Source organism: Fringilla coelebs (genome assembly GCF_963513975.1).
Source record: "Fringilla coelebs genome assembly, chromosome: 5".
Lineage (NCBI taxonomy): Eukaryota > Metazoa > Chordata > Aves > Passeriformes > Fringillidae > Fringilla > Fringilla coelebs.
In genome coordinates, this window is record NC_140033.1 from 19,962,211 (window position 1) to 19,977,404 (window position 15,194).

General features: G+C 39.7%; 1 protein-coding gene across 1 annotated transcript in view; it reads right to left on the minus strand.

Moving 5' to 3' along the window:
• Positions 1 to 8,936: 8,936 nt before the first annotated feature.
• MAPK12 (mitogen-activated protein kinase 12) overlaps positions 8,937 to 15,194 on the minus strand; it is a gene marked incomplete at its 5' end in the record, with an annotated part of 32,957 nt that continues 26,699 nt past the window's right edge. Inside the window, 4 exons of the mRNA XM_084205680.1 lie at positions 8,937 to 11,448; positions 12,226 to 12,399; positions 13,961 to 14,039; positions 14,789 to 14,868. Of these exons, the coding sequence (XP_084061806.1) occupies positions 11,378 to 11,448; positions 12,226 to 12,399; positions 13,961 to 14,039; positions 14,789 to 14,868 (404 nt within the window). The 3' untranslated portion in view covers positions 8,937 to 11,377. The remainder of the gene's footprint in view (positions 11,449 to 12,225; positions 12,400 to 13,960; positions 14,040 to 14,788; positions 14,869 to 15,194) is intronic.

Consider the following 15,194-nt stretch of genomic DNA (forward strand, 5'->3'; position numbering starts at 1 on the left):
GACCCATTCAGCTTCTGGAGGTCCTGCCCAGCAATGTTTTGTCAATGCAGAGCAGGGCAATTTGTGTAAAGTGATTTTAGGGGAAGAACTGAAATCCAGTACTGACTTACTAGAGGCACACTCACAAAATTGCATTTAGGCCATGTCCTGGGTGCTGGGTGTCAGGGCCTTGTGGTGGACACCACAGTGGTTAAATGCTGCACGAAGCTGTTTGCTTTCAAGGTGGCTGAAAATAGGAAAGAAATGCTGGCACAATTGTTGTTGAGAAAGTGGATTTTCGTTTTTCAGCCATAAAAACCATGGCAGGATCAATATTGTTGTTGATTTTGCTCCAGGGGTAAGCAAATTCCAAATAATGGTTTTCAGGTGGGAGCAAAATAGAGTCTGTCTGAATTGAGGGTTTTACACTATTGATCATGTACCAGATGAGCACCTTCCCCATACAGCCAGTAGTAATAGCCATTCTGCTCTGTTCTCCCCCAGGTAAAAAAATTAAATGTCTTAGGCTACTTTTATTCCTTGGTATTGGTTTGCTGCTTTGGCTAATATATTTCTTTTAGTCTTGAGACAGTTTTACTGGATTTCAATTTCATTTTGCTCTGATTTAATTTTGTGAAAGAAGGACTATTTGACAAATGGAATATCATGTATTTCAGGCACAGAAAAGCTCCTCTTTTCTTTTAGACTTTAGCAGCTTTTGCAGTCTTTTGGCAACTGGACTGATGCTGGTTTTCCCTCTATCAAATTTCTATCATAGCTGAGTCCCCTGCCATGTATAATCTGTCACAAACAGCTCCAAATGAAATAAAAAGTGAAGTTAAACACAGAGCTCACTGAATTGTTTCTAAACCTCTGTGAACATAAGACTCGAACTCTTTCCTAGGGAAACAGGGCAACAGCTGTTTGGGCTACAAGTAAACATTACATACCAGCTATGTGTAGTCCATTGAGAAAGTAAACATCGTCACCTTGTCTATTCCCCCTCCCCGATTCTTTCTTTGTCTGCGGTCTGTAGCCAACTAGTGATCATCAAGATAAGACAAAAACACATTAAGTCTTGAAATTCGTGTCTGGCTTCTAGCTGCCACTGGAGATAGCTCTATCAGTTAAACAAGTAAAACCCCGGGAGAGTGCTCTGCTGACTCCAGCACGCCTGGAGCCCATCCCTTTTAAGTCGCTTGGCAGCATTTCGCATTTAACTTCTGTGTATCCCAGGCACCCGCAGGAAATGCTCTTGGCATCTGACCTTTTCACAACACACGGCAGGCCAGGCTTGATGCACTTTAACACCATGGGAAGCAGCAGACCTGAAGCCCCTGTTCAAAAGGCAAACTTCAGCCTAAATACTTTGTTGAATAAGCAACATTTAAATAATTTCTGTAACGTTTCACAAATACCCAGATGTGCTTCAAATACCTGAATTAGGTATAATGGCCAAATCTTCTCTAAGCAAGATTCCCTCCAGCATTTGCATAATTTTTTTCTTGAAGAATGTAGATTCACAAAATTACTCATAGATTCATAAAATCATTTAGGTTGGAAGGGACCTTTAAGATCACCAAGTCCAGCCACTTGCAAAGTCCCACTACACCACGTCCCTAAATGTCACATCTACATGTCTTTTGAATACTCCCAGGGAACATGACCCAACAACCACTTCCCTGGGCAGCCTTGGCAACACTTGATAACTCTTTCCATGAAGACATATTTCCTCATATCCATTGTAACCTTACTCTGGCACACATTGATGGTAAAATGTAATCTCATTCCAGACACTGAATATATATTTAAATCTAAATAATCAAAGCAAATGTTCCTGTTGCAAATATTCTTGGTGAAACCAAAGACTTACCAAGAAACAGTCAAAGTAACACCCTGAACATGAGTTTGAGCTTCTGATCATTAGAATCCTGGCAGCTATTTTTTTTTTTTTTTTACAAATTTCTGTCCAAACCAGGAGTCATATTTTTTTTAAGACTATAGAATGGAATTTTGAAATTTCAAAGAGAAGATATATTTTCTTGATAAATCCTAGCTTTAGGTTTCTATGTTAGTGTAGTTTTGGAAAGAGATTTATTATTTTGGGCTTTCTAACTAAAAACATTTGCAAACTTTTTAATTCAAGTGTAGAGGTGTGTACTAAACTCTATTCAAAACAAACAGTCGTTTCCTAAACTCTAATATGTATATAGACAATATTCAAAAACTTCTTGGAATTCTGAGTAAATATATTTTTAACTGTGGCAATTATAAATTACAGGAGTAACTGCTTCACAAATCAGTGTGTGCATTCATAGGGTATGGTATATAATTTTTACCTGACAGCTAGACAAATATTTTATGGGAATAGTTATTTTCTGTTCTGCACCATGAACTATATGTATTCACACTCACTGACAGTGTGATTTTTTTTTTTTTCACTCTCCTTATTTTAGATATTACCTTACCCATACCTTTTGGACAAGGATGACCTCAAAAGGGAGCCTCTTCAAAGCACCTTCCTATCCTGACAAAAGACAAATTCGCTATTGCAGCTGCCACTAATCTACTTTTTTTCAGTATTCCTCATATATCAAGGAACTCAAAACACTTTTCAAGGTTCAATGAATGAAGCAACTGGCCTTATGTGTAACCTGTTTTGACTACAAATGCTTAGCCAAATCACACCTCTGTGTGAGGAGTGAAGAATTGGAGAGACAGCAGGAGGGCAGCACTGTGGCAGACAACTGGCAGGTCATGCCAGGCATTAGGTGGATCATCATGGGCAGGTCTAGATTTCAAATGTGATAATGGCTTCACAGAGGCTGCTGTTTCATTTGAACCTTTATGATTTTCTCTCTGTTATCATAGTATGGTATCTCTGTAAATACTGTTTAAGTCTTTTTTTCTGTCTGAGAAGACATCTAGACCAGTTTTGTAAAAGTACGTGGATTCTGCATCTTGAATTCTTATTGAATCTTTTTATATGCATTTTAATGGTGAATGCATAGTGCTTTACTGTAACACGGATGCTGGGCCTGCAAAATCTGTAAAACCTCAGCAATTGTTCCTATAAAGACAATTCATATTGCCACAACCATTCCCACAGCAAGCCTGAGAGTTACAGAATCAACCACTTCATCCCCTCCCCTCTGTTTTGTGAGACAGCCCCATTGGTATTCGGGAAACGCTTTAAATTCTATGCAAAGGGGGAGAATTCAATTTGAAAGAACCCAAAAAACAAAAACCAAACAAACCACAAATCAGTCCTTAAAGAGAAAGCATAGATGCAATATGCTATACAAAAAGATAGGGAAGAAAAAATATCTTCTCTTTCTCTGAGCCTTGGGGCAGATGGCAGGCTCCTTCCTCTTCTTTGCGGTGGCTTATGTTGCCTCTGTTGACATCAAAGACATTTGGTTTCTATTACCCTATCTCAAAGAGAAATTCACTGATAAAGGAGTCTCCACCCTACTGATTAAACTCTATTTGGATTTCAATACCTGGGCAGAGCCCCTGAACCAGCAGGCCAGGATTAGAGGGTCCAGACTTCAGACTTCAGCGCCCATTTGCTAATCTGGGTGCAGACTGTGGAATGTTATGTCACTTGGTCTTCACAGCCCTTTACCTCCATTCCAGGGCAAACATTTCCTTCCAGTGGAGCTACTGGGAAGTGAAATGGGTGAATCCATCCTAAATAGCTACACAACAAAAGGAGCTGAACAAATAATAAAAAATGTAGAGCAATCATTTAGAAATAGCTCAAAATCAAACAGTACCTAAATGAACTCTAAAACTATGGTTTACTTCTAATTAGTATATGAAGCTCAGGGAGGCACAACAACAGAAATAATTAAATTTACAGTTAGACAGGAGAGGCTGATGGTTTTTTTGTCTTAGGATCCATTTTCATTCTCTAAATAGCATTAAGGGTTTCATGCTGGTTGCAGTGATCAGAGATTGATAACTGTCTCCACAGGAGGCTCCTTTCATTATGGAAACCATAGAGGAGCACATAGTTTAGAGGGGAAGGTATTTTGAAATTAGACTGGAGCATCCAGAGAAAAAGGATTTGTGATTGCAGCTCTAGTTTCCCATCATAAAAGGCACCTGTTTGCCTGACAGCTTCCTCAGCTTTCTTCCTTTGCTCTTACATTGGTCTGATGAAAGTGATAAAAGCTATTGCCACTGCCCATAAGCCTTGTTACATCTACATCTCTACTACAGCATTACTAATGATATATGTATTGGGTCAGGAGACCTTTGAATTGTTTGGTGAGAGAGAAAACTACTTTTAGAAACAGAAAATGCCATGTGTTTCTCTTCATGCTGAGTAGCATTTTTATCCCTGATATTCCAGCAAAGTGAAACAGAGGTACTGAGTTACTGACAGACAGGTTCTGTACCTAAGGAAGGTAAAGACAGTTTCCATAATCCATGACTATACCCTGGAAGGCAATATTCTGCCTGTTTTGCTTCTGCTGAGTCTTAGAACACATCTTATTGTTGTTAGTATCTTATGGCAGACCTTTATGTGACCAAAACTGACAAAGGTGGCCAGCATACACAGACCACTCTCTCACTCTTTTTGGTGAATTATCTTTCACAACGTTCTATAAAATGTTTGGTTTTGGTCCATGATGTTGAAAAAATATTCAGTATGGGAGGTACTTTCCCTGCCATAGGGTTGGCTCAATAAAGCAGCCTCATCATAATATCTTGGCTTCAGCAAGGGATGCTGCTGATGCATATGCCAATCTTTAAAGGGAACAAACAACTTGTGCTTGTCCTGTGCTTACTGAAGTCCTTACACAGCAATTCTGTCCCAACACTCCAGTGGGAGAAGCCAGCTTGGGTCCATGGCCACACGCGTGAGGACATTGACTTGGCTACTTCTTTCCTTGAGGATTAGCTGTATTTGATTTTCTTGGCTGGAATACTGCTTGAGTAGATAAAACTAACAAAGAAAAATGAGGGGAATTAGTGCTTCAAATTCTGCCTGAAAACTTCCAAGTTTTCATTTTTCTCTTTTCTAAGAGAAAAGGACCATTTGTGGTACAGGCCCTTCACAAGCAGCCCTACTGCCATGCCCATGTTTACTAAGGCCTATCAAGAAGAGAGAGATTTAGGTTTCTTTAAAACGCCTAGCTGATCACAAAGGATGTATGAACCAGCTGATAATGTCACAGCACCATATTAGAGAAGGTTTTATTAACTGTAAAGAGCCCTCAGGCATCCACTGGTATGAATTTGATACATTAGGGCAAGCCAGTGTGTGGGACAGAGCAATACTCTCTGCTTGCTCAGCTCAGCTCCTCAGCCTTCCCTGAGCATTTTCTCATGGGAAGTCATGCTGACCTCACTGCTAAGATCTGAGGTTACAGCATAAAGGGAATTTTCCCTGTATATAAATAATTTACATCTCAAATTACTGATACCAAACAATAGTTAAGGAAAGCAATTCAAAAGCTGGAAGACACACAGCAAGTTCATAACATTAATCATATCAAATCCAGGTGATCAAAAACACTAATCCAGCTATAAAGCATAAGAAGCCATAAAACCCATCAAGATACCTAAGGAAACATAGTTAATGTTCTGTTTTAAAGACTTGCAATGGCAATACTGAATAGAAAAAGTAATTATAGGTATAGTGAGCTGCTCATTAAGAGAATCACACATGTTTCATTGAGTCTCCAAATATTCACTCATTTTTGTATGGTCATAGTTTCACATCTGTTCTGGAAAATTCAGCAATCTGAATGCAAAGCATAGCCAGAGTGCTTGAAAGCCACATGGGGAGTCATGCTTGAAGTCTGTAAGGTGACACGAGACCTAGAGTTTATATGTGTGCCTGGTGACCTAGCACTCCCACTCTGCCAGGACTTGATCTCAGTGTTCACAATATTCTCACTGCTGTGGTTTTACTCTTCTGATGAGTCTGATTATTTATTTACAATATTAGTAATGCCTTCAAAAAAATCTCCATGCATTGTATTTTCTTTCTTTAAAGGAAATCTGTGCTCTCTTGCAGAAATTTTCTTTCCTAATAATTACCTTTTGCACTAATGCATCATGTATGAAAAACTTCATTAATGATGTTGTCATGACACTTAGTCCAAATGGAGACTCACAGCAACTTACGGTAGCTTTGCCAACAGCACAGAAATATGTATTCATTCCAATTATCATGGAGCACTGCCAACAAATCTTTTCAACTTGACCCTAATTGAATGTAAACCATTATATCTAGGTCAGGGCAGATGGCAGGGGGCAACTGGGAACAGCCCCAGCCCTGGGTGTGGAGCACCTCCCTGGGGATGGGGACAGGCCAGACTGAGACATCAGCCTGCGAGTGGAGGTGGCTTGGTGGGACCATGGCAGGGACACAGCTGCAGGGCGGCCAGGAGCTGCAGCTCAGGCAGGGCCAAGGCAAGAGCCTCTGCTGGAAGCAGCTCCCCCTGTCAGGGTTTGTCCCCACAGTGCCTGGGAACCTTCCCCCCAAGGTCACTATGGGGAAGGGGCCACCCTTGGCTGCAGTGGCTCTGAGCGGGCCCCCAGTCTCAGCAGCCCAAGCTTCGTGACCTCCTGCAGATGCTCTCATAACCCTTACAGCAGAGCTCACCACCAGGCTTTCCCAAACAAGCTCCTCACAAAGGCTGCACTGTTGTTCTTTCACGGCTGGAGAACAACAGACAAGAGATGACAGCCATATGAACCCATCAGTTTGGCTGAGCACAATTTCTGCTGGCTCTGTGGCCATGCCAGTGCTAGTAAATGAACCATGCCTGCAGCATTTTGCTGGATCTATTGCTTTAGAAAAAACTTGAGTGATTTTTTTTCTGATTACATTTTGTGGCTGTGTTTTTTCTCCTTACAATAGAGCACTACCATTTTTATGAAAACAAAAATTCAAACTTGGCTCAAACCCAAAAATGTAAGGAGTTACACAGGAACAGCAAAATGTCTGGGCACATGCCAAAGTGGTACTACTTGTCAGCAGGAACCATCATGTATAAATGGGACTTAAAAAATGCCTAAAAAACCTGCCATGGCCAAGGCCCCCATGGACTAAATGGCCATGGTTTTCCAGGCAGTACAATTGTACTGTTATCAGCTGTGATATAACAATGCTATAGGAACAGTAAATTTCCCATCAGCATCAGACTGAAGTGGATTAGGGGTTGGTATCACAAGTATCACTCTGACAGGAGCCTCACAGCTGCTGGCACCATGCAAACACAGCAAGAGACTTTACCTGCTCCCTGGGAGCACGTGCTCCCAGGACATTGCGTGGTAAAACCAAGAACATTCTCAAACAGGACCTAAGCAATTCCATTCCTTGCATTTCATTTGTTTCACTGGCAGTCTATTTTGCTTCTCAAAGATAGCAGCATATTCAAAATGCTTCAATGAAAGAGCTGCATGCCTGGATCACTCTAACTTTTCTGGGAAATACACCTCATTGCTTCCTCATGAAGCAGACCACAAACTAGAAAACTCCTGGTTGGAAAACTAACGAGGGTAAGCATAAAGGAGCTCCCATCACAGAGTAAAACAGCAGCAGATAAAAATGATGAATCATTAAAACACCTTCCTTGTCCCCACTCACCTCCTTGTGGGATGCTGTTCCTGAGAGCTCAAAAGCATACATCAGTCCCATGCCCCAGAGCTGCAGATGGCTCCTAGATGAAAATACAGTTTTCAGACGTTTCTATTCCACAGGCTACAAATGATCTGTGCACAAGAGCTGCTCATTAAGTGGTACTCCATGAAGTTTCAAAGAGTGTCTGTATGATGGAAGTCCTCCTCCCTTGATCTTTCTCCAACTCAGGCTTCTGAATTCTTATTCTGAAGACTTAGGAGGAGATTTTAAACGCTGCTGTGCATTAAACTGCTTCTGGTATTGTTTGCCTTATACAACCAGTTGCCACAAGTGTATGCAGGAGATGGAGAATTAATCAGCAGAGACAGCAGGTGTTTTGAGCCCCTATTCTTTTCTGTGGTCCCTGCAGGGACAGTCAAAATACATGGCTATTTTATACCAAGATCCAGTGAATGATAGCATCTAACAGATGCTTCATTCTTTGAGGACTTCAGCTGTAACAGACCAGAAGCATCTGGTATTCACTTTTTAACAGCAGATCAGAAAGTAGGAAACTCAAAGAATCCCACCCAGCTCATATGCCCAGTAATTCCCAATTGAGAGCAAAGTGCATCTCCTGAGCACATTTTGCAGGACACATTAGCATGCACCTCAGTAATATCCTATTTTAAAAAAGAAAATAATCAAGAAAGGAAGTTGTGAACCACGTGGCCCACAATAACACATTATCAAAAACCAACAATTGGTGAGTCTTCAATGCAACAAAGACTAATACTTAAAGGGACAATCTTGTTCTAAAATAGTCAGGGAGCATGTGAACCCCATACATCCTACTGGAATTCTGCTAACTCAAACTTCCCTGTCCAACTCAAAGAGTTGGACATATGCTTGATGGCCACCAGTCTGACTTTGGCTTTTAAAATCAGGATGAGAAATGCAATTGCATTTAAGAACCAAAATCCTGTCTTTCATAATAAAGCAGAGATGTCTGGTAAAATCCAATAAGCTGTTAAGAAATAATTTGATGGCAGTAGTACAGTCAGATCAGCTCTGTGCTAACTCTGGGTTCAGAAATGGGAGAAAGACTAGCATCTGTGGTCTGACTAGCTTCCAAAAGAAATTGTATCAGCAGCTATTATTACATGACACTACCTACAATACTAGTTTCATACAGATCCCTTTACTGTAAATAATATTTTCAGTACTGCTTATACATCTGGGAATACACATGAGGAAAATAAGACCATTATTGTGTAAAAAACAAACTCACAACTTTTATTTGTTACAACACATTTCATGTACATGCAGAATGTATTTACATTTCTCTTTAAGGCAAACAGAAATGGGTTCTTTTACCTGAGTTGCTTAGCACCAGTAGGAATAGCAAATAAAAACTTAGGAACTGTTGTCTCTCCCTTTGGAGTAGCAGCTGCTTCCACTGCAAAGTATTTCTGCTTTCACCTCACAGTTCTTTTAATGATCTCTATTGCCACTTGGAGCCATCTCTGCAGAATTCAATCTCTTCACAGAAACTTCTTGACCAGCTTGATGTTGGCTTTGCCATTTGCTGACGGCACAGCAGTACTTCTGGTTTTGCTGACATATGCATCAAGGTCTTCAGTTACTTTAAGAGTTCTGTATTTCTATACCACCAAGAAAAGCTAACACTATCTTTTTATGCCTTTCTCATGTGTGCTGGCTGCTTCCCCAGTGCTAAGTTAAAATTAAGAGAGGGAAAAGTTCACCTCAGCCAGTGGAAGATTTTAGGGCTTGACTTCGTGGAATGCCCATTGAAGTGTTAGCCCTTAGGGAAGAAAGTGCAAAGCAGTTCTTCAATTAAAAAAATGCTCCCTTCTAGTCTGACTAACACTTGAGCCATCTGCATTATCTTCAGACTTTAGGCATTTACTAGAATTTAGGATGTTGAAATCCATTTAAAATATAGAGGCAGAATTTTCAAGTGTTTCACATTTTTAATTTCCCATTGGCTCAGTCTATCAACACCATTAATTCCAAGAGGCACTTTTCTCCCACGACTTTTAAGAAGACCAAAGAACATGATCCTAAGAGACAACATCTACTCTCTAAAAGAGAAAAGTTTCTATTTAACACAGAAGTGTAGACCAAGCAGACATTCCATAGTGCAAAATGGGGTATGACTCTGTGAGAAACCTGTCGTTTGGAAAAATATTTTGATTCAATATACATTCTCTGGGGTTTTTTTTCACAAATTCCTGAAACTGTCATTTTTAATGACTTGTCAAATACATGAATTTAAGGTTTCTGTTACTATTTAGTCTCTCTAGGCATCCACCTCAGCTAATCAACTCTCATCACCAACAATTTTTAAACAAATGCTAATATTTACAGGTATTTAATTCAAACATTCATTGAAAGAAACAGAGTAACTGTGCCTTTATTAAACTTATGGTTTATATTGGATATTAAAGGAAAAAAAAAAAAGCCAAGTCATTTCTTCTTTTTTCCAGTTACTACCTGCTAGTATCAAATGTCTTCTTTCACATTCATTTCACTCAGTAATAACACACCACAGTGTGTTACATTGGGAATAACCCACATCCAAACAGTCAACTGTGAAGATACTACCTTTAAGAAAGACAAACAATTTCACACAGAAATTCTTCACAAAGGTTTGCCAGTTCTTTTTCCCACCTCTCAGAGACCCTTATGAACAAAGCACCATGGAAAATACAGTAAGGACAGTAAGAGGAACTCAGGAAGCATCTAACCTATCTATCCCATCAGGAAGCTGACTCCTTCTGCTAAGGTACCTCTCCACAAAAGGTCTAAATGTTTTTCCAAGTAAGAAGAGTTCAAATGGGTAAAAAAAGGGAATAATTATTATTCTTCACCTGGTAACAGCTTTGTACACCGTGAAAAAACCAGCTTGCTGCCAGTATTCCCGATGAAGAGGAAGTATATCATTTTGGTCCTCATTTCATTTCCTATAAAGTGACCCACATGCAGCTTTATTTTTAAAATCAGCACTGCTGATTGTCTGAGATAATTTCAATACTAAGATGCTGGAGAGCTTACAAAATTTTAGAAAATCTGAAGAATTTCTCCCTGTAAATCATCGATCCCTAGTCTACTATACAAAGAAAATGCACTGTATTTAGGGAAAAATATTATATAGTGATTATATATCCAGTGACTGTTCACCTAGCAAGTTTATGAAATCTTGTCCTGCTATGCTGGTTACTTTGAAAAAAAATCTAGGACATCAACACTTCTGAGGTTCTCTTCCACTCACACTGGACAGGGGATGCAGAACCTCATTCGCTCTGCTACCCACGGCAGTCCCTGGGGTAACAGGAGATGATCAGCCTTCCCAGGCAGCTCAGCAAAGTGAAATATTCCAGAGAAAGTCACATCAATACTTCTTGCATTCAAGATGGCTCAGTGGCCTTGGAGAGCAGTCACAGCACATCAGACATACTGTGTTCTCAGCTTGCCTGGGGTGGTAACTTGTACTCTTCAGATCTCTGAGTTGAAGAATTAATTCTGCTCTTTTGAGGATGGCACCAGGTTATTGCAGTCTGAGTCCTTTTGTGCAGAAGGAAGAAGTTTGTAGGCAGAAATAAGTTTCTGGATATTTTTGAAATGCTATGCCCAAAGGCACCAACTTCCACATGCAGAGTAAAGGACATTGTTACAGTGCACATGAAATAGATTACATAGAGCTTATTTATAAGAAGTTTTATACACCTGAAATGTCACAAACATTTACAACTTCTCTGCCTTCCTCAGAGTTCTGAAAATACTGAGCCATTATACTGCTGTCTCCTTTGAGTCCAATGTCTGTGGTGGCTTGAAGTTCAGTATCTCTTTATATGTAATGCCTGAAAAACAACAGAACAGACATAGCATTGCTGTGCTCTAATCAGAAAAGGAGCTGCACAAACATGAATGAGCAAGGTGCAACCCCAGCATGGCTGGGCTCTGATCTAGCTCAGGAAGAGAGAGACCTCTTCAGGCAAAAAGAGAGGAAGAGTAAGGGAATCAAGGATGACTTTTTCACCATTTCAGATTTGAAAAAATAGCCCAGTACTGAAATGGTATAGGTGCTTTCAAAGGGATGTGAGCACTGACTTTTGAGTATAGTGGGCAATATCCTCAGCAAGTTACTGAGCACATTAGATTTAAAAGTTAGGTCCTCACTTAAAAGCCAAACTACAAACTTCTGACCTTAGATGAAAACAAGCTTAGACTTAAATCTCTGCTGACACAGATATGTTTTTTCTCCCTCAGAGACTCTAAGGCCAGCAACCACTGCAGACCTGTAGAGGCAACAGTCAAACAATCTCTTCACCTGCTCTATCCACTGAAAGGCAAGCTACAGAAATGGTTTCTTTTCTATGTTCCAGTAGATGGAAGGACAGAAACATTAGGGAAATGAAAGACAGCCTCTGTTGGGAAGAAGAGAAGAAACCTTCAGAGATCCTTCCACAAGAATTTGGTAAGAGGAATACTGGCTTATCGGTACAATCTCTCTTAATGCTGTCTATTTAGCCTGTTCTATCAAAAGCAGAGGAGTTAATTTGTAAGGGGGAACATTTTTATTTCTGCATGACCTTTCAATCTGGTTAATTCTGAAAACATCACAAAATTAAACTCACGCTTCCACTCATCTAGTGGAAGATCCATGTTATCAAATGTGTCGTCGTATTTCTCAGCTTCAATTTCTTCCTCAGGATCGTGAATTGGTTCAAAGTAAGGATGCACCAAAGCCTCAGCTGCTGTGACTCGCTTCTCTGCATCCAGCACCAGCATCTTCTCCAAAAGGTTTACAGCTATTGCACAGAAAACCAACAATGTATTCAAATCACACACCCGATTCTACTTGTTACACAGTAATACTGCCCTGGAGGTATTTCAAATAAATACACGGAGTAACAGTACAGAATCATTGCGTGTCCATTTATAGCCAGTAGGGCCTCTTTGCATGACTGTTGTGAGCAAGCTGGGATGTGTACAAAGCCTGATGCAATGCAGAGGTGCTCCCTTGCTTCTGTATGCAATACAGAAAACATCTCAGCTAATGACTTCTCAGCTTCTGGCTCCAGGACCACTGTGCCTGGGGCTTTCCCAGGTGTCTTCTACCACTGCCACTCATTGTGGTTCTAAGGTACATCACCCCCTGACAGCAGCTGAATGAACAGGTGAGCAGCAAATGAGAACTGCACTCTGTGTCACCAAGTCCAGACCAAGTACACTCTGAAGTTCACTAGGACAGGTCAGCTGTCCACACTCAGAGCTAACTTTATCTGCTATGTGGTTTTGATCTCAGCCAAAGCAACCCATTAAAGTTCTGCACGTTTCCCTCCTGGGGATTCTGGATTCAGTCCATTGCTAGACTGTCAAAGTGGACTAGTGTAAACAGGTATGATGAATGATTCATTTATTTTCTGTTTTTCTATCCTGAAAGGATGCTCTTGGGTTTGGAGCAGCTGAAAGGAAGTAGAGGCAGTGTGGGAAGTGATGCTTCACCCCAAGAAGTGTGGGACAGGATGCTTCAACTTCTGCTGGCCATGTTGCATATTCTCTTTAAACTATTCCAGACCTGAAGCAGCCATATGGCCACAGAAATGATAAAAGACATCCTAAGAACTAAATGGAAATGTGTAGCTTGCTGTAGCTACCCATCAGCTAACCATGCAGTAAGGGTAAGAGCTGTTTATTAATCAAATATATTCATACTGTATCCGAACCTAAAATTTTAACTTACATTGAGAAAATTCAATTATCCTAAATAATAGTCTAATAAAACTGGCCTGTTAGTGTTTAGAACATTGGGGAATTGATAATGCTTAAGGAGAGTCATTTCAGACCTCTGCCTGCCTCAGGTCATATCACAGTTATGCACAGTTGGTAGGCTCTTCTGGCTGTTAAGATCTATGGAATCCAAGCCATTGTTTCTCAGGAATGCACAGATGTTTCTCAGGATGTATTAATTCCATTACTAAAATGTCAGCTTTCCATTTTCTTGTATTTCAATTGCAGATCAGATTGGGCTTTCAGAATTGTAATTCAAATACAGTACAGAGAAAATTTTATTACATATACTTGATATGCTAGGGCTCTGGAGAAAACTGCTCAAGTAAAAACAATAAGGAGGTAGTAGACTGAAACCCAAAACACAAAATATTAACTTTTTTGATGCTTCTAAGAAACAACTGATTCCTAGCAGGGTTTAAACTTCAGTTTCTACAATCCAAATTATGAATTATGGAAAGCAAGAGACAAAAGAGCCCAAGAACCACCACATCACCTGTCTCATGACCGAATTATAATGCAGCTGCCTCCAATGCAAAGACAAGAACAAGCTGTACACACCCACACAAACAGCCTTACCCAGAGGATTCGCATACTTCAAGATGGATGCAAAATCTTTCTTCTGGACTTTTGGAAGGCTTTTGATATAATTTTTTGCCTTAAAAGAAACACGGATATTAAATTAGATCTTTGCCACCTTTGTAATGAGACAACATTAACCATATGCTTAATACCTTTCTCAACAATATTTTGACAGCATGTTGTACAAACGCATTTTTTCTGATGATATTCACCTTCTTCCTGAATGGAATCTTTTTAAATCAAACTTTAAAACCATTATTTAGAAATTATAATGCGAAGCTTTAATTATTAGTGCTCCATATTTAGTATATTTATTCAAATAAATATGTATGAATTATTTGAAAGAATGTCATAGTGAGTTTACAGCAATCTCTAGAAGTGAACCTTACACAGTAATTCCTTTACATTTAAACTGAACAGTTACACTAATGAATAAATTTAGGTTGTTTATAGTAAGGGCCTCAGGATTCTAGAAGGACATCGAAATAAGGACAGGAAAGAGATGTTTGCAAGCAACTGGGTTTTCTGAGTATCTTCATGCTTTTAGTACCTTTACAATAAAAGTTGCCCTGTATCACCTCAGCTGTGCTTACATGGTACACACTGGAATCCTGGAATATTTAAATAATGTTCTGATAACTTTCTGTCATTCCACCCTCCGTCTCCAGTAGCAACTGTGGGTGCACAAATCATGTCAAGGCAGAAAAGGACCATCAGGGGTCATATCTGCAGTCAATACATATTACCTCAGCCTGTCTAAGAACTGAGCATGGCTTAAAGGAAAATTACGACATGGAATACCAACTGACAAATCAGAATACTCACATCTTGACTGTGCAATTTTTGAACAAAATCTTGAGTTGGTGTACCTGTTATTTTCATTATTTCTGTGAGCTGGTCCAGATCTGAATACCAGAAATAAGGAACAAATTCTTTCACTATGAGGAAACTAAGCATCCTGCAAAAGTAATGTATTTCTTTGCTGTTGGAGAATAATGTAAAAATCTTAATTCAATGACTGAACAGAAGATTTACAAAAGATGAAGGTGCTCCATTCCTCTTAGAAAAGGCAAAGAAAATATCTTATAATTTGGGAACACATAATTGAATCACCTGCAAAATTTTCTAATATCATCAGGCTTGTTCTGTATTGTTTGGACAAAAACCAGTCCAAAAATATTAAGAGTATCTAAACAATCAACACATGTATGGCATGCACTAGGAAAACAAA